This window comes from Eleginops maclovinus, chromosome 7, assembly GCF_036324505.1.
Source record: "Eleginops maclovinus isolate JMC-PN-2008 ecotype Puerto Natales chromosome 7, JC_Emac_rtc_rv5, whole genome shotgun sequence".
In the NCBI taxonomy this organism is placed as follows: Eukaryota; Metazoa; Chordata; class Actinopteri; order Perciformes; family Eleginopidae; genus Eleginops; species Eleginops maclovinus.
Window position 1 is genome coordinate 4655948 of NC_086355.1, and position 20030 is coordinate 4675977.

General features: G+C 41.2%; 2 protein-coding genes across 2 annotated transcripts; one reads left to right on the forward strand and one right to left on the reverse strand.

The window, feature by feature from the left end:
• The first annotated feature begins 322 nt into the window (after window positions 1-322).
• Window positions 323-6967, forward strand: LOC134867689 (uncharacterized). Its single transcript, XM_063888444.1, has 5 exons — window positions 323-441; window positions 597-659; window positions 1065-1254; window positions 2506-2709; window positions 5580-6967. Exons 2-5 carry the CDS (start codon window positions 607-609, stop codon window positions 6453-6455), a joined length of 1323 nt encoding a protein of 440 aa, XP_063744514.1. The 5' UTR covers window positions 323-441; window positions 597-606; the 3' UTR covers window positions 6456-6967.
• Window positions 6968-7338: 371 nt separating this feature from the next.
• Window positions 7339-20019, reverse strand: hcn5 (hyperpolarization activated cyclic nucleotide-gated potassium channel 5). The gene is made up of 10 exons (XM_063888443.1): window positions 19616-20019; window positions 17580-17766; window positions 16860-16964; window positions 15749-15886; window positions 11643-11804; window positions 10850-10943; window positions 10602-10729; window positions 10298-10444; window positions 9368-9605; window positions 7339-7760 (listed from the first exon to the last, which is right to left on the reverse strand). The coding sequence occupies exons 1-10, from the start codon at window positions 19798-19800 to the stop codon at window positions 7588-7590; spliced, it is 1557 nt and encodes a 518-aa protein (XP_063744513.1). The 5' UTR covers window positions 19801-20019; the 3' UTR covers window positions 7339-7587.
• Window positions 20020-20030: the final 11 nt, after the last annotated feature.

Consider the following 20030-nt stretch of genomic DNA (forward strand, 5'->3'; position numbering starts at 1 on the left):
AAGGGCTATTTAATAATGTTTTCTCATTATTGTTATTTAATATATTTCTGGGCCATTCAACATATGACCAAATTAAGTCAAAAACATGATAAATAACACATGTATTTTCTATGTGAGTGCACATCACCTTGATGAGGAATTGTCTGTTATTTGCGTCCTGTTATTTTTCTACTAATGAGGACTTTTGGCTTTCATTCTTTTTAGTATTACAGAAGTGCAACTCATTCACCTGAGAGACAAATATGTACGACCACTATACTACTACTACTTCTGCTACTTCTACGACTACTGCTACCTATAAATGTACTCCTAATATCCACCCTCTTCTCAAGCTCAGTGTTGGTGGAGGAGTCTTATCAGATTAACTGGTTGTTCAGGAGAGTGTATAAATATTGGACAAACTGTGAAGGTCAGAACAAACGTGCACACAGAACCACAGAGGTGAGTTGCAATACTTTTGGTCTATTAAATGGGTTATAAAAGAAATAAAAAAGGATCCCAACATAATCAGTTAATACCAAATAATGGCAAAATGATTGTATATCAGTTAACATGAATGAGGGTTTAACTTCATTTTGTCTTTTCGCTAACCCCAGCTCAGGAGCCATGGCGATGTTTGGGAAGGTTTTGGAGCCAGTGGGCTACATGCAAACTGTGAGGTGAGTTTTCTGAATATCTATTTTCTTATGGACTGCATTATAAATTATAACTGCATTATAAATACACTAATAATGCATCAACACCTGCTTATCACACTGTATAATAATAATTATTAGAACTTATAGATGATTTTTAATGATTGAACAATAATCATGACACATTATAAAGCATTTTTTTAACTCAAAATATCAAGTATTATAAATCAATAAGACTCAATAACACATTTTGTTGAGTATTATGTTGGTTTATAGTGTAAAATGAGCATTAATCATTCATTAAGAAATATTTACTAGTGTGTATCACTACATTTATAAAGTGCATTTAGCAAATTATACATTCTAAGTGTTTATAAATATGACTTCAATTGCATATCCATAACACTTTCTGATATATTATGCTGTCAGGGTGCTGGTTCAGGGTATCTGCTCCTACCTGGGAGGCAGCGCCACAGCAGAGGAGAGCGAGGCGGCTAGGAAGAACCTTGACTCCATGGACCAGGAGCTCGGAGCAGGAGGACACGGCCTGCTGGACGACCAGGAGGTCCACCGGCTGGAGGACGACCTGGCTGTGGTGTACTACCAGCTGGGTACAGCGGTGAGGAATCACTCCCTCAAACATAAAGGTTCACTTAGTAGAGGCACTATTATTATACACTTACTTATAAGTCTAGTCAAAAATGGAAGATTTGGATGTGTGTTTCTTATTTTTTTACTGTGAGGAACTTCTTTAACTTTTATTTTGGAGGGTAGAAGATCGGGGTGTCTGCCTCTCAGAGTTTTATTGTGAAGGGAAGTTGTTTTAACTTTTATTTTGGACGGTAGTCTTAGGATCTTTAGGGTAGACTTATATCAGATAGTAGGGGCGGTTGGAGTGTGTCTGTGTGTCCCTGTGGCATATCGGAAAGGGAATTTGTCCTACTTTTATTTTGGAGGGTAATCTAACTGGTTAAGTGGTGAACACACTCAAGGTTCAGAGCTGACCTTGAAGAGTAATGCCAGTTTAACTGAACTGAACTGACTGTGACTGTACTCATGATGCTAAGCGTATTATGTAAATGCAGATGTGTGTCACCAGATGTATGATTGAAGCATCTGTTTACTTCTACTAGACAGTATTAATGCGCTTATGATTTTAATATACTGTTTAATTATTTTAAAATGTAAGAAATTATACAAATCTGTGGACATTCAGGCATTTTGCTCAAAGCCACATTTTTTCAGTTACAGGCCACAACTTTTGATTTAGAGGGAAATTATGTTACTCTGACTAGGAAAAGGGAAATAATTACAACGTTGATTCAAACCTATACAATAGCAAAATGACATTTGAGAAGTGCACTTTTGGTGACAGGTAAGCCTAAGTAACAGATGAAATGTATGTCTCAATAGGGGACCCGAAAAAAGGCATAAAGCAACCTAAAAGACAAAATAATTGACTATTAAAGAGATAATGTACAAGTTGACCATAATAAACACAAAACTAACGCAAAAGAGATGCATAAAGACCTAAATACGGATGCAAAATGACTAAAACAGATCGCAAAGTGAACCAAACCAATGACAAAAAGTGAAAATACATCTGAAAAGAGACATTCAATAAACACAAAACAACTGCTAAGAGACACAAAATATCCTTAAGTGGACTACAAATAAAAACAAAACTAAAACAGATCTTATATTATGTCCCTAAATGAAGACTATTTGCAGCCATTTATTCATTTCATTTCATTTTAGAACATTTTAGGAGAGTTTATTTTTGCTAACCCATGACACACACTGTGCTTTGCATCTGTCGCCCATTTAAAAGCTTTTACTCCCCCTGGACCCTCCCCCCCTCTTGTTTCAGGTGAGGGCCCAGGCAGAGTTCACTAAGAAGGAGACAGAGGTTTTCCTGCAGTACGTGCAGGACTACCGGCTGGAGAGGCAGCTGACGGCGCTTTACAACCGTCTGATGGGGGTGTCAGCGCTGACCGACCAGCCGACCCTGCTGGAGGAGCTCATCCTGAGCCGCAAGCCCAAACGCTGGGAGCTCAGGGAGTTCTGTGTCAAGGTCGGTGGAGGTGCAGGGCACAGTGTGTGTGTGTGTATGTGTGTGTGTGTGTGTGTGTGTGTGTGTGTGTGTGTGTGTGTGTGTGTGTGTGTGTGTGTGTGTGTGTGTGTTGTTCAATTCATTTCCCTGCAGGGGGTCATTAAGTTTTCATTCTCTCCTATAAAACAAGTCACTGTACAAGGGCACGTACTCCTGCTTAACTAGCCGCAGGAAGCCACACAGGAGGTCACACAGAATCACACACACACACACACACACACACACACACACACACACACACACACACACACACACACACACACACACACACACACACACACACACACACACAGTCATCAATATATTCTTAATTAAATGCAATGGAAGAATTAAGCCATTTCAAACCACATTTTGAAAAACATAATCACAGAAGACAGGTTCTATAAGGAAAACCAAAGCATGGAGGAAAACACAGCTGTGCAGGATTAAATATTCAATTTCCTGACTAAATAGATGAATTTGACAGGAAAACATGGAGGTCCTGTGGGGAATGAAGCACGCTGCTTCTATCTTCTTGGTTGGAAAATAAAACTGAATATTTAATTCAGCAGAGCTGTGACCTTCTGTTGTCTTTCATCCGAGCTGAGTTAGCAAATTCCCTTTTGCCTACACTGCTGGTGCGGGAACAACGCTTTTCTTCATCCACAGAAAGGAGGAGAATTTGTTAAGCTGCTCGGGCTTCAAAACTCCATTTAAAAGCAGGAGTCGTAAAGCATGGAAAGTGTATTCTGGGGGGAGCAACATTAGTAAAATCCTCTTCCTTTAAGTGCACATATATCCCTGTTTGCATGGGATCAAATAAAGCTTTATATTCTACTTTATTTCTTATGTAAATCTCCCCAAAAGCAGACCAAATGCCGGATGGTCACCGTCCATCTGTCCATCTGTCTTACTGCCCTTGGGCGGGACTCACATAATGATCATCCAACATGCAAATAAATGAACCTTAATAATCACTGCAGCAGTCGCAGGCTCGCTCGTTAGGCAAAACATAATTATGTAAACATGTTTGACCTATGTTTGACCAGCATTTATTACACTCAATTCTTTTTAAAGTGAAGTGTTAAGTATATGCAAAGTCATTCAACACAGATGCTGCCGTCACTGCTGTAAAGACAGACCGTTTTATTTCTCCCAGAAACTCAAGTCCACTTCTTTAGGGGCTTTAGGGTGTTTAGGCCTCAGCCTCAGTGGATTAGCTTTAATGCCGAAGCAATTTCTCCTTAAATTAGTGCGGAAAGAGTGATTTGTGTAGTGCTCCTTGCAAGGATTGGTTTCCATAAATGCACCGAGAGAGTACTAGAAAAGCTCGGTGCTTCCATTAAGGGGAAAATACTTGCTCTGTTTGCCATTTACTGTACAGTCCGAGTCAATCATCGTCCAAATAAAACGAGCCAGAAGCACTCTAACTTTATTAACGAGGCTCTGTTACGCTTTTTGAGGGCTGGAGTGTTTACTTCTGGAACATGCTGACATCACTATGTAACACTCACGCTTCAATTGGCGACAGCTCCAACACATTGTACGTGATAGGATAAGGGGCGGGACATCTCTAAGCAGTTGACCAATCGCAACAGAGCTGGCCAGCTAACCAATCAGGGGACATTTCCCCTTGGTCTGCAGCATAAATGACTCCTATGCTTTGAGAAAATAAATGCTAATCAAAGTCACCCTGTAGCTCTCGAGTCCACTCTGGAGTAGCTGACCTTGTTAAGCAAAGAAACGGCAGCCATGTTTCTTTAACCTTGGTAGAATGTATCATGAATAAACACTTTGCTGGTGATAAGCTTTTGTGTCATGCAGGGACAAGAACGCAGGCAATGTCTTATTTTTGTAAACTTCACAAAATGTTCGGTTGCGTCACTAAAGGATCTGCAGTGACAGGCTCAGTGCTCTAACCCTGCATCACCCGGCATGACTCCTTCTACAAAGAGTTAGCGACATCTGCATGGGTTATTTTGGGGGCTCGGATGGTCTCACAGGGCCAGGTGCTCACATCAGTTTAAGATAATGAGTCAGAAGAGCCATAACCAGTCTGTGCAGTAGTAAGGCTAATGATCTGGAAACACTTTGTGAAGTCGACAAAAATCCCGGGTGGCTTGGTGCTCTGCTGAAGACAAAACGCTGCAATAAACAACAACAACATTAAAGCTGGGCCAGGCGTGAATTTGATCATAACCAACCCTAATATGACTAACTATATGATGCAAATGATTCATTAGTCAGAATTATGTACTGGTGTTAAAACTTGATCAAAACAAGCTTGCTCAGTCAAAAGAAACATAGATAATATATTTTCAGGCATTTTTTCAAACATCCAGATGCACATCAAATGCAGCAACTTGGTTTCCATATTAGACTCGAGGCTGCAGTCAGTGCCTATTTGTCCTGCTCAGGTTGTTTCTTTGCGTCAACAGCGGGAAAACACCATAAATAAAAGGTTTCTTTATTGGCAAATTGTTTCAGGTAATTGTTTGGTTAGCTATACATCAGAAGCAAAAAAAAAAACAGTCAAATGATCTTCAATACTTTGTACACAGAAAATATGATTTGAACGTTTGTTGCATGCATACATGGGTCCTTCAGTGGTTCTTCATATGTTGTCTAAATGCAAATAAAAAAGTGTTAAAAGGGACTTTTAGTTCCTCAAGGCTCTACTAGATTTCTGATAACTTAGAAGATTTAATTATTCATTTAAAACCCATCTTTAATTTCCTCAACATTGAATAGCATCCCCATGGTTACACATCTGGTGCTCCCTGCAGGGTTAAACGCATTCTTAGCTATTTAAAGAGTTATACTTTTTCCTCTTTTTTTATTCCTGTGAACAGATCAACTTTGTCCTGGGCACCGGGCTGCTGTGCCTCTTCACGCAGGCCTCTCTGACAGGCCGCGATCAGGCTCTGCTGATGAAGACCTGGTCCGACCGCATGGGGGCGCTCTACAGGAAGATGAAGAACACGGGGGGCCGGTGCTTAGGCTACTTCCTCGAACAGGCGCAGGGCGATGTGCGGCATCAGCTCCAAGAGGCCGTGCAGAACCGAGCCCCCCCTGAGGAGGCGGCTGGCAGCATCCTGAAGACCCTGGAGAAGAACTACGATTGGCTGCGCTGGGCGGTGATGCTCCACCCTTCAGTCGGGCCGATGGAGGACGAGAATGAGGAGAAAGGGGAGGAAACCCACCAAGAACAGAAGGAGGAGAAGGAAGAGAAGGAGGAAAAGGAGGAAGTTGTGCAGCAGCCGAACAACTTCATTTCTGTGGCGTCTGAACCTCCCATCCCCCATGTGGTGGCGTGCTTCCGGGACGCGCCCACCTCCCTGGATAAGAGTAGAATCCACCAGCTCATCGTGGATCTGGAGTGGAAGATCCCCAACCCGCCGCCCGAGGTGTACGCCTCCATCGAGGAAGACCCGGGAAGAGCGCGGCGCTACCTGGCCTCCCGCATGCTGAAGAAGCTGCAGGACGGGCTGGGGTCGGGGGTGTCTGTCCACGTGGTGCCCGGCAGGATGGAGATGAAGTGCAACTTCCCCCCCTGCCTCCTACTACCTCTACGAGTACAAGCACCGACTGGCCTCGGGTACCGTGTGCGTGTTTGGATGAAAGGAAGGGGAAACGACCTGCTGTCCTCACACAGATGTTCCATAATCATATTACAGATCGGCTTTATTTCTGTTGATCTCACAGTGGCATTAACATGTCTTGTGTAATATTGCTTCCAAATAAATGTCATTTAAGAGAAAAACACACACGAGATATAAGAGGTTTCTTTTTCAATTCCTTTGAAGCAAAATTCCAGTTTGTTACCACTTGATTTAATCGAAGGCCTTCTTAAGTTTGCCAGCACTTTGTTTCAGAATGACTAGTATTGGATGGATTGCATTAAGATTTGTACAAACATGAACAGAACAGCTAGCATCAAAGTTATTGCTGAAATATGAAAACAGAGTGACAGAGCTGTAATAATGTCCACACAGGGTAGAAACCATAGACTGTAGAAACACAAGTATTCAGATTATCAAACAGGTGGTACTATTTCACTTTCCCAAAGTAGCTGCAATACAAAATCTTATCCCAAAAATGATAAATATATGCTTAAAACTCATTAAAAAATGAATATGTTGTTACTGTGTCACTGGTAGGACATGTTACTTCCCTACCATGATGACCAATGTATCACAATCTTTTTTTCCAGTGCTTTTGATCGAAATCTGGAATAACATCCTATATCGTCCCATCCCTAGAAGTGGTGATTGCAGGTTTTGACAGATTTGATGACTATTTGAAGATAAAACTAAAGGTGAGTCCACATAAATGCTGGTAATATGGAGGAAACTACACTATTAACTGTGACTTATTTACGGTTTCCCTTTGGTTAAATAGGTTTAGCTTACATCAAGGATTTGCCGTTTGACTGCTCGTGTTTCTTGCCCAATCTTTAGTTGTTTTAAAATAAATAAATGATGGCTTGAACAACGTAAATAAAGTCCAGGTTGTAAAAAAACAACACAAATCTTCCTGGTTAAGTCACTAAGGTATGCACTGACTTTCCAAACATCAATGCTAAAATGCAAAAAAGGAAGCAAAAAGAAGTATTTTGACCCGTCTTTACGGTTGAGGTCTTTAGTTTATTGCTTATATAACTGATATATCAGAAGAGTTATCAGTTAGAATAAAATGCTCTACAACTATCCATCTCATCAGCGAATAATTGTTCAACTCCTGTCCACACGAGGGATCCGCCTCAGTCTTATCGTCCGCTTACAATCGCACAAAATGTCCCGGAAATGTCCGCATCTCATTTTCAGTAAAAGAAAAGGTCCTGAGAACTGTTTTTTGGTCTCACAGAAGCTCCTCCTCTGAGTTGAGCTCAACCAGTTGCTCCATATCCTTCTTGACGTCCGGGAAGCACAGCAGCACCTCCTTAAAGTCGTCACAGGACAGAGAGAAGCACTGGCAGTCGGTCAGCGCCTTCACCGTGGCCAGATGCTTGCCTTTAGTCAGCACGCACGTCTCTGTCGGAAACACAAACGCTTGGTTAATGAGCGAGTAAACACTAATGACGGGGATGAGGTCTGACAATTAATCCTAAATTAAATAACCAGACTCAGCCGAGTTGTTTTGGGAAGCCTGCTTAGCTCTAAACGCTGCAGAGGTTTTCTGCCAAAAGAAGATTAGGACCTGCTCCCACTTAAAGCTGGAGAATTAAGTAAATCCCACAAATTGAAAAGGATGGATTTATCCATGTTGGGTTCTTTAAGATAAAAATGCTCCTTGCTCACCTAGGCAAGGAAACATTATTTATGATGTAAGAAAAAAAGCTGTGTGATGAAAAATAAATTGCAAAAGTATTTCTTATTTCGGCCCAAAAACAAAATCCACAGTAGAAAATAAACGCAAGCTACATTTAATGTGAACTAATTAACATATTATATTTCCATATGGCAGTGGTGTAAGCTTTATCTTCCCGGTCTTGACCTATTTCCGCCTTTCTTTTATACACTGCATAAATTAAATTCCCTACCTCTAATGTTATCTATACATGCACATAGTTCTGGTTTCATTCATCCAGGTTTTGAATTATCAGCCTCAGCACCCATAAAAGTGGCAGCAGCATCATCTTTCCTGGAAACATGGAGCCTGTTACTGTAGATAATCCACAGAACAAGCTGTCAGCTGTTTCCAGATGAACTGTTTCTGTGGGTGAAGACATTTCCAGCGAAAACTGCTCACAGAGAGCTCTGAGGATTATCCAGTATAAAAGTGACACATTTTTTAAATGGAGTTTGGCATAATTTCCTTAAGAGAGCCACACACAATGCTCTACAATCCATTAGCAGTGCAATATAAAACCTTTGTCGACTACTCTCTGACAAAAAGGATTTCTAGCTGGCATCACTGATAACAACTGAGCTTTGACTGGAAGCAGAACGAGTCCTGACAGAAAACAGACAGCCAGTTTTGTAGACTATAAAAGACACTATGACTGCAAAGAGAGGTTGCTGATTATTACTTTTGAATATATTTGTTATGCTTTAAGCATCACATATGACATGACATTCACCTCCAGTGTATCTGAGGGAGGCAGAAATGAGGAGGACGTTTAAAAATCTGGAGAAGTAACACAACACTGCTGCTGAATGCTTTTGAAATGTAGGTGGATTGGGCCCTTAAATAGCTCAACACTGAACTGTAAACACATAATGGTAAAAAGAGACTTTAAACAGAGCAAACTCCAGCTGCTAAGAAGGACCATAACGGGTCAACATTGAGATGTTTTCTCCAATTCGTTCTTTAACCTTAGGACAGCATTACTATACCGCAAACCCGCTGACACACATTTGAAATGACAACATAATTGTGATTCTGCTTAACAAAACTTGTACTTTGGCTTCAGGTGGTGCAGATTTTAATGGGTTTTTTTTAAGTTAATGGACTTACATGAGCTACATTCTAGACTCCGTTTGGGTTTTTCTTTCCACAGCAAAAACACTCTATCCAGCTCCCTTATATTATGTCACGTCCTTTTCCTCTCCTACTTCAAATTCTGTGACTAATGCTGTCTGGGAAAATCACTTCTCAGATTCACTCTGATATCTAAATCGGAGAGAATCTAGCTCACCTCCAAAGAAGTCTCCGTCACACAGCTCCCGGTCGTAGGAGTCGGTCTCCATGAGGACCTGGCCGTGGTCGATGAAGAACATGCGATCCCCGGGGACGTGTTGCCTGACGATGCAGTCTCCCTCCAGGAAAACCTCGTACTCCAGTTTGAGCAGCACAGAGTTGATGAAGTTTTCTTCTCTGTTCTGAAACATCGGCACCTTTCTCAGCAGCCGGCTGCACATCACCATCAGGATTTGCTAAAAAAAAAATGAAACAGAATCAAAATTTGGTTATTGCCAAGGTTTTCACTTTGCTGTATCATGCTGCATAGACAAGAGGGGATAGAAAAGGAAATCAGGTAAAATATAGAAATATTATAAAACCTTTTTTTAAATAATAAAAATGCTTAAAATATAACAAATAAATAAAAACATTTAAATAAAAAATATATCCTTGCTTGTATCCTCATGGTTCATTGCTCTTATTGTAATTGACTTTGGATAAAAGCCTCAGCAACTTAAATAAAATGTAATGAATATGACACATTTGTATAAAAAAGTACAATTGAATTAAAATCCAAGAGCTGTGCAGTTTTAAAGCTTCACAGTATGGAGCATGAGGAAGGTCGCCATGATGCGTGTTTATGTAATGCATAAGTTAATGTAGCACATAGTGTCTATGGGAGGAGATAAGAGTCTGTGATAGGGCCATTAGCTGCTGAGCAGAGAATAAAAATGAAAGGAAAATATTGTGCTGCAGCTGCGATTTGAGAGAACAGCAAAAGAATAAAAAAGGAAAACCGTTTGAAAAAGTTAGTCCCAGCATTAGCCAGAGACAATGCTGAATGATGTCCCTAGAATACGCTAAAGTGTTCAAAATATAAGATGATTATGAAAAAAACTTAAACAAAGAACCCAAATGGACAGCTTTAGGTCCCGAGCAGCTGTACCTCTTTGAGTGCAGAGGACACGGTGTGCATGACGTCCTTCTCGTGGAACCACTTCCCTCCGTAGCGCGCCTGGTAGTAGTTGCTGATGCGCAGCTGCAGCTCTGGTGGAAGCTTCATGAAGGCCATGTAGTGCTCCAAGCGGCTCATCTGTGGGGAGGTACAGTCCATAACCATCACATGAGACACACAGCTTTACAGAGCTAGGGTATTCACAAGCTGCGCATTAATAAGGAATCAAGATGTACCTTTAACAAGAAATAGTTACATTTCTCTCCTTAAACTTGAATACAATTTATTCCCTCACCTTGCTCTTGTACTCTTTGGCCGCCGGGTCGATGTTGGCGATCATGGTCGTAGCGTTGGCCACGAGGACAGTGTACATCAGACATCCGGACACCATGCTGACCATCACGATCCACATCTCCACGTAATCTGTAGAACAAGACACCACAGCCCGGCTTTTACTCTGAAACGCTGGGTATTTATATCGGAGGGACAACGTGATACCTGCGCTTTATTTAGCGGTGGTTAAAGAAAATCAATGACTCTCACTGGTTGGTGCGTCCATGGAGCCGTAGGAGAGGGCGATCATCTGGGAGAGAGCCCGGAAAACTCCCCAGGAGTATTTCACGCTCACTGAGGCATTCTGGGAAAAATATGTTCATAATTAATGAGACTTTTTTGTAGATGTAGAGCTTCAAGAAAATCTTCACAGGAATTTAAAACACAGCATGGGGTTTGAAAGCCCTTCATTACTTTTATTATTAGCTTGATCACTGAAATAGGTGATGACTCCTTTCCAACACCTTTTTAAGAACCAGTGGTGAAGTTTTCAGATCCATTACTTCAATAAAAGTACTTATAAAACAGTGTGAAAATGCTTCCCTTCCATAAAAGTATGCAAGTATTATGATAGTATCAAAAGCCAGAGGTTGTATTGTGAAGTAAAACCATTTTTACTGATGAAATGAGGTTTTTGTGCTGAAATAATGTTTGTGTTCATTTTTTTACTCCTTTTATACTCTTGGGTAGTGTCATCTACACAGCAATGCATCATAATCTATAAGATTATCACACGTGTATAAATTAGCCCTGTATTCAACTTCAAAATGCATTTTCCAGCTGATCCAAGAGGGTTTTTAAATCGTTTATTTAGCTTGAGAAAATTCTAAATGATACAGGGTATGAAAATGTGTCATTTTAAACTGTGAGATAAAGGAAGAGGAGTAAAGAGAACAAAATGTGCCTCTTCGATGTTGTCGAGCAAATACCTCCTTAACTACAACAATGTCAACAACCATAATCTATTCATCAAAGAATCAGAGCTTTGTGAATTTCATTTTACCATCAGGTTCTCTTTGCGGACCCAGCAGTCGGTGGGGAACTCCTCCAGCATGGGGACAAAGTACTGGATGCAGCCGTTCCAGTGACACAGCAGGAAAATCATCATGAACAGAGACAGGACGCGGAAGAAGAGGCGGACCACCTCCAGGTTTGCATTAGACACCTTTCAGAAAGATAAGACAAGACACAAGAGACTATAAGGGATCTGGGAGATAGCATGCTGGGTGTGGTATTGATTTCTGCTTGTGAGTTCACAGCAAGATGCGAGACGTCTTCTGACGCACAAAGTACTTTGCCAGGTGATGATACTTCCATCTGCATGTCTGTGGACACAATAACAGACAGGATGCAGTTGCAAAACCTACAGGCATGTAGTTGAGACCAAAATGAAGGTCGAGGTTGAAGATGGTTTTGGTTCCAGCAAGAGTGCTAAAATAAGGGGAGTAAAAACTGCATTAGAGACCCCCCCCTTCTGAACACCCGCAGCCCAGTTTGTGCTTGCGGCTGGCGTGATCCCATCACAAGATGCTTTATCCTACAATAAACACATCAAGCTTTGACAGACACATTGACCTTCGCCAAGGTCATCCATTACATTACACAATACACTGTTTATCCGACCCTTTAATACAAAGCAGCCTACACACACCGCAATGCCGTAGACATGTCTACGAGAGCAGTCTGGGGTTAAGTGTCTTTCCCAAGGACATCTGGACATGTTGACTGCCGGATTGAACCACTGACCCTCTGTTTGGTAGATCAGCACATTGCTCCATGTGCCATAGCCACCCCAGTTGTCCTTGGGTCATAGGGAACTGTTTGTGTCAAATTTGAGTTAATCTTAACAACCAAACAGATCTAGTTCATCTAACTGCCACAACATGCAAACGCATGTAAACGCTTTAGATTTGAGAAGCAAACCAGGCCCTAAATCAACCCCTCCAATATACCATCTTAAATATCAGTTGTAACGGCGTGGCACTTATCAACAATGAGGGTTGAGTTTGAAGAAGGTTTTGGTTTCAGCAAGAATAATTATTTATCTGACATTTACATTTTCTACTTTTTTAAAGCTATTTTATTTCTTTTGAGATTGACATTTTGAATAGTTTATTTCTGCTCTTTTAATTTGACTGTGTACAACGCCTTGTCTTTTTATGCTGCTGCAACGCAAAAATGTCCCAAATTGGGATAGATAAATCGATAATAAAAATCCCAAATCCATCCATCCATCCATCCATCCATCCATCCATCCATCCATCCATCCATCCATCCATCCATCCATCCATCCATCCATCCATCCATCCATCCATCCATCCATCCATCCATCCATCCATCCATCCATCCATCCATCCATCCATCCATCCATCCATCCATCCATCCATCCATCCATCCATCCATCCATCCATCCATCCATCCATCCATCCATCCATCCATCCATCCATCCATCCATCCATCCATCCATCCATCCATCCATCCATCCATCCATCCATCCATCCATCCATCCATCCATCCATCCATCCATCCATCCATCCATCCATCCATCCATCCATCCATCCATCATCCATCCATCCATCCATCCATCCATCCATCCATCCATCCATCCATCCATCCATCCATCCATCCATCCATCCATCCATCCATCCATCCATCCATCCATCCATCCATCCATCCATCCATCCATCCATCCATCCATCCATCCATCCATCCATCCATCCATCCATCCATCCATCCATCCATCCATCCATCCATCCATCCATCCATCCATCCATCCATCCATCCATCCATCCATCCATCCATCCATCCATCCATCCATCCATCCATCCATCCATCCATCCATCATCCATCCATCCATCCATCCATCCATCCATCCATCCATCCATCCATCCATCCATCCATCCATCCATCCATCCATCCATCCATCCATCCATCCATCCATCCATCCATCCATCCATCCATCCATCCATCCATCCATCCATCCATCCATCCATCCATCCATCCATCCATCCATCCATCCATCCATCCATCCATCCATCCATCCATCCATCCATCCATCCATCATCCATCCATCCATCCATCCATCCATCCATCCATCCATCCATCCATCCATCCATCCATCCATCCATCCATCCATCCATCCATCCATCCATCCATCCATCCATCCATCCATCCATCCATCCATCCATCCATCCATCCATCCATCCATCCATCCATCCATCCATCCATCCATCCATCCATCCATCCATCCATCCATCCATCATCCATCCATCCATCCATCCATCCATCCATCCAGAAGTTGAAGGAATACATCTTTATCCAGTAAATACTGTGCCTGGTTTCAGGTTGTAATAAACACAAAAAGTAGAACATCGATACAGAAACAAGAAGGAGGACTGTGATGGATGGACCATGTGATTTGAAATGAAGCAGACTGCTCAAGGCCAAAGAAAAAACCAGGAGACCAAAAAGTAGGTGGCAGAAAATGTGATGAATGAGCGAGAGCAAGATTAATTTAACTTGGGTCAACATGAAGCGAGTTCACTGCGGCCTTATGGCCTATAGGGGAAGAGAGGATTAGTTAAGTAAACAGATTTATCCATGTGAAATTAATAACACACATACACCACAAACCTATTCCTGTGCAGATTATACGCACTGTAAATCTACAGCTGTCATGAAACCTCCCTCAGAAACACCTCGTCATTTCAAACGGGGTCTAAACCCTGCAATGGTTTTCCAAAGGAAGAAATATTGACTATGGTAGTTTTATCATTCCTTCTTTAAATAATGCCATAAAAGAGAGTATGCAAGAATGAAATATCTCAAAATATGGAAGCAGTATTCTTCCGAACTACAGGGATGTGTTCATGGGCAGGGGGAACTTTCTCTCAACCCTTTGGATGGAGCCTTAAAATTTAGCAGTGGAGAGTGATGTGGGAAACACCGTTGCATAAAACACACAAACAAAAACAGGCCTTTTTGCTCTTTCACTGAGGAGAGATCAGGATTTGTTTTCATTTATTTATAAAGCCTTTTTTACAGAAAGCTCCCCCTCTAACTCTCAGTTCTGCTCTGTTAAAATCTTGTAGCTATTCTCCCAGACACAGCACACCCTGCAGGGCATAACGTTCTCACACAGTGAGAAAGATTGGCTTTGTGTCGCCCCACATACTTGTAATATGCTTCAACAACATATACATTTACCTTATTAAAGAGGACATATTCTGCCCAGTTTCAGCTTCATATCTGTATTTTCTGCCTCATGTTTCCATGCGTTAATGTTCAGAAAGCTCTTTATTTTTCTCATACCGCCTGTGCTGCAGCTCCTCTTTTCACCCTCTGTCTGAAACCAGAGCCCAGTCTGCTTTGATTGGTTAGCTGGCCGGCTCTGTTGTGATTGGTTGACCGCTTAGAGCTGTCCCGCCTCTTGGTCTACGATGTACAATGTGTTCGAGCGCCAGCCAATAGAAGTGTCAGTGTTACATAGTGATGTCACTTTGTCAAATAATTAAACGAGTCCCATGGAGGTGTTTTAGGCGGGTTTTTGTATCTTATAAACCGCCACTGCTTTTATTCATTTGTTTTAATTGATATGGTCATGTATTCTTCTGTTATTGCTGTTTGATTGTATCTGCATTTATTGTAGGTACATGTGCATCTTCAAAATGAGTCCTCTCTCTCTCTCTATCTGTGTTTCCCAAGGTTTCCAAGGTTAAATAAAATAAAAGAGAGAATCACGGGGCGTGGAGTTACTCACAAATTCCAGACAACATACATTATGCAACAGCAGATTTTTCCAAGATACAGTTTATCGAGTTTCATTATAAGATTACCACAGACATGATTACATTTAGCTTAAGGTTTCCTATCCCTTTAATTTTGAGTACAACGGTTTGGTACAATTAGAAACATGTCAGTTATGTTAATTGGAAATGCTTCGTAAAAAGAAGATAGTGTCAGCTGCTGTTTTACCAAAGACATTGTGATAAGCGTTCAAAGTCAGATTCGTTATCGGATGCCACCTCTGGTAAGTTATCTGCAGGTCAGACAAGGGTTGATTGAATTTCAAAGGGAGCTTTGAAGACTTTGTCCGGCTTTTGAACTTACTTTCTCCACCTCGTTGAAGAACCGGACCAGTCGGGACACCCGAGCCAGGCGGATCAGGCTGAGGATTCGCACGAACATCAGGATCCTCATCATCTTGTTCGTCTTCGAGGGGTTGTCGTCGTTGTGGTACTGCAAGTCCTGTGATAGAAGAAATACAGAGACTCAATTAAGAGAGTATGTTGTTTACTTAATTGTATTTCTGTTATCACTTTAAATATCTCATTGTTTACTGCTCCTATTGTTCATATTGTTCATTCCCCTAAAATATTCTTAAATAGTCCTTACTGTTTAGTGTATTTATTAAAGGTATAAATATGTATTGTACTTGTATTTTGTTACCTCAGTGTATGTACTACGACAATAAAGTTGAATCTAATCTGATTAACATTGACTTTACTAAGGCTGCACAACATCAAAATGTCCAAAAGCACGTTAAACGCGCGACGAAAGACAGCAATATTGCACGTATTGATTTAGTTAAAAGTAGAGTTTGAGTTGAAAAAGGAGTTTTTAAATATAGTAGTCAATAAAGTAGTTACTGAAAGCACCAGAAAGGCAAATAAATATTCCACAAGTGCATGAAATACATACACTGAGTTAAATAATACAAACAAAGCCATTGCTGAGAGCATGAGGATAACGCTCATTCTGATTATTCCATGATGGAAACAGATTGAAGTAATTTTCATAACTAAAAATGTAAAACAGCGGCTGATTATAATCGGACACTCACACTCTTCATAATGTCTGTTGAAGCAGAAAATATCCAACAGTGTGTTGCACAAAACCTCATGCACATAGTTTTAGTTTAGTTCACGGCTTATAATGAGAAACTTTTGTAGTGTTTTACACACAAATAAGGAGGATAAATAAGGAAAATATGTGATATGCAATAATGGTTTTGAATATTGGAGTGATAATTAAACTGTCTTTGGAGGGAACTCTGGGATTTTAGCCTTTGCAGACCATTTACATGCACAGAAACCTCATTTAGATTGATTAACTCAGTGGAAACTATCTAATAAGAGGAAAGGGTATATCATGTAAACAAACAAAACACTGCTGCACACTGCTGGCTGTTCTCTGCTGCCACGGTCTGTCTCATTATTACCGCAAACAGCAGGATGTAGCCGATTGGGAAAGCAGCGATCACGTCCGGGATGAACCATGTCCTCAGGTAACTAAGTCGGATCCGCTTGATGTCCAGAATAGCTTCCTGCGAAATAGAACAGTGCAGCAGGTTCAGCAGATGGATGAAGATGCTGCGAGGCGCGTCACACAGTCAGATGTATAATTTAACACTCGAACTGAACCAATATGATGGGAGTTTGTCCGAAAATGAGAGGAGACAGTGGTCAGATAATCAGTGAGCTCAAAGACAATTAACGTCAGAGAGTAGTTGGACTGTCACTGATGCTCGCACATGAATATTCCAGGGAGAGAGCGGCTTGACAATAAATCTGGCAAAAGCAGATGCTTGTGCAGAGTAAACACCTAGGTCAAGAAACAACACAGATGTGGCCATTTGTGATTGGCAAGATAGAGGTCAAAAAGTATGAGAGATGAAAACAAACAGGATATAGTCTGCATAATACTTAATTTGAAATGTTATACTTCTCATTTATCCAGAACATCATAATCCCTGTTATAAAATCTAACAGCAGGTGCCAATTTTGCCCATGTCCAGGAGCATAGAGGGGGGGGTGTTAGTTAATCTAGCCCTTCGTGTATTGAGTGGATTACAGATGGCCGAGATGGATTGTATGCGCTTGTCTGCACGGAGATTATATTCTCCAGATTGTGTCTGAATATAGAGCACAGCCACTCTCACCTCGCCGTCCTCTGCTATGATTCCCATGCGGAAATTCAGAGCCACGTCTATCAGGAAGAGTGTGTCTGAAAACACATTAAATCCTTCCCAGGCTAACCCGCTGGTTCCATCCACGAAGGCTATCTCCATGGGAATGCCAATCAGGTTCAGGAACGTGATGGCCATCATGCACATGATGTAGTAGCTCCTGCAGGAAAAGATCACAAACAGAAACATGCGTGTGTGTGTGTGTGTGTGAGCCTCAGATCTCATAGTGGAAAGTCTCAGTTCATTTGCCAGGAGAACTCATTAGACAGCACGATGGGGACGGTAATGCAAGCTGATTTATGCACACTAAGTACTGATACTGTAACTGCTTCTCAGCCAGGGTTCGATTGCCAGGCTCAAATTACTCTGCTCTCTGATCCAAAACATTTCACTCGGTTTTCACTCCAAATGATCACCTTACAAACGGATACCCATAATGCAAAACCAGATCCATAAAAGCATTTTTCTTTTTCATTATGACCCCTGGATTCATCCTAAAAATCTATAAAATCAATTACAATTTCAAGACCGACCATTTATCAATGATTTGGTTACTCGTTTTGTCCTTCCTTTCACTTTGCATTTTAAACAAATTATATTTATCTGTTACAAAAAACAATATCAATTGTTGACTAATGCTTATTAGTAATGCCACAAGCAAGCAGGGAAGCACAATAAGTGGCTAGTAGATTAGCCTCACTCTCAATTATAAATAATACCCAGTGGTTCTATAGTATAGCTAGTGCTAAATGTCCTAAGCTGGGCGCTTAATGTGCAACGTAGTTAACCTACAGTATGTAGTTTTTAATATCATCAAACCGCAATACACTATGGTTATGGAAACACAATGAAATACACATACTTTAAACAGATTCACTTCTGTAATTTACAGGAACTCTGTTAAAAATGGGGTAAGCTGTGGTTTGCTTTAAGACACAACTGACCTTTGGTGTGAAGGATTGTTTATCTGAAAATCATTTCCCTTCAGTTGGTAATGTGTTTCACAGCTGACGGCTCTTTAATGGAGAAAAATCTTCATATTCGAAGTATTACAGTTGCCATTAACCACGTTCCTATTACTGACGCTGGTAGCAATTTGTTTTGGGTTATATTTAGATCGAAGGCTAGAACATTAGTACATACAAAAACTCATTTGAGAAAATGAATGACGCTCTCAGAGCTAAGCAGTCTTTCTTTAGAGCCTGATTGAATAAAGATGTGGGGTTTGATTGTAATAGTGAGCTCACACTGGGATAAAATATGAAAATGTTGGAGAAATCATTCAGTGCAAAAATAAAACGTGCTACTTGAGTGCTAATGAAGTGGCAGATTGTTTTTAAATAATTAAAGTCGATACTGTTTTAAAATGTTCTTTAAATGGTTATTTATTCATTATTATTATTATTATTATTATTATAATATACTCTATCTGAGTTTCTCCATATCAAACTGTTCCTAAAAACTTGAAATCATTCACCTCCACCTTATTTGTTTCAACTAAGCCCTGCTTTCTAATGGAAAAACACATTAGCATTATTTTCAGATAAAAAATGGAAATCTCTGCTGCTTTGCTTCCTGTCCTCACTGGTGTATTTGAATTCATCATCTGCATAGAGCTAGAAACCTTCCTCTGGGCAATGTGTAGGCAGGTCATTTATAAACAGGCTAAAAAGCATCGCACTGAGAGTTTAACCTTGGGGAATAACCTTTACATTATCTTAAAGGGATATCTTTCACACACACGGCTCTGATGATTATCTTCTTGATGGTTCATTTGATTCTACAAAAAGGGCAAAAGAAATTGAAAACACTTAATGGGATGTCAGCAAATTGCTATATAACACTAAGAGAACTGCAGCAAAACAAAAAACTACGAGTAAAAATCTCTGGCGCAAAATCAAGCAGAGAATCACCTGCAGGAACATCACAACTTTTGGAGAAATGATGAGACAAAGTGGAGGTGGAGTTTGAGCCCCGACTGACCTGAATCTATCAGAAATATTAAATACCTCATGAGGCTGAACGGATGGATCACAAAGACTCCGCTCTGCAGCTGCCGCATGCACTCCTGCTCCACGGCCATCTCGCTGCCGTACACGTACAGCGACTGCCGGTTCAGCTGCGGGAGAAGCAGGGCTCTCCATCCACAGGTGGCAGTGGTGCATCCTGCCACGGGACCTTTTACTTTCTCCATGACCCAGCTCTGGTGCCCTCCGATCAGCCGAACGCGCAAGCCATCCTCCTTCTGCTGCTGCTGCTGCTGCTGCTCCTGCTGCTGCTGTTGTTCCTGCTCCTGCTGCTGCTGCTTTTCAGGAGCGTCTACGAGTACTGACCTCCCCTCTTGGTCACAAGGTAATTTTCCATCAAGGCTCCAAACCTCTGGGCTTATTGAAGCTGCGTGGAGCGAGGCGAGTGGATCCCGCC

Coding starts and splice junctions, on each gene's coding strand:
- hcn5 (XM_063888443.1), bottom strand. CDS start 19,800: ATGGAGAAAGTAAAAGGTCCCGTGGCAGGATGCACCACTGCCACCTGT. Junction 9,606..10,297: donor TGTCCTCTGCACTCAAAGAG/GTACAGCTGCTC, acceptor TTTTTTTTTTAG/CAAATCCTGATGGTGATGTG. Junction 7,761..9,367: donor TGACGGAGACTTCTTTGGAG/GTGAGCTAGATT, acceptor TGTTTCCGACAG/AGACGTGCGTGCTGACTAAA.
- LOC134867689 (XM_063888444.1), top strand. CDS start 607: ATGGCGATGTTTGGGAAGGTTTTGGAGCCAGTGGGCTACATGCAAACT. Junction 660..1,064: donor GGCTACATGCAAACTGTGAG/GTGAGTTTTCTG, acceptor TTATGCTGTCAG/GGTGCTGGTTCAGGGTATCT. Junction 2,710..5,579: donor TCAGGGAGTTCTGTGTCAAG/GTCGGTGGAGGT, acceptor TCCTGTGAACAG/ATCAACTTTGTCCTGGGCAC.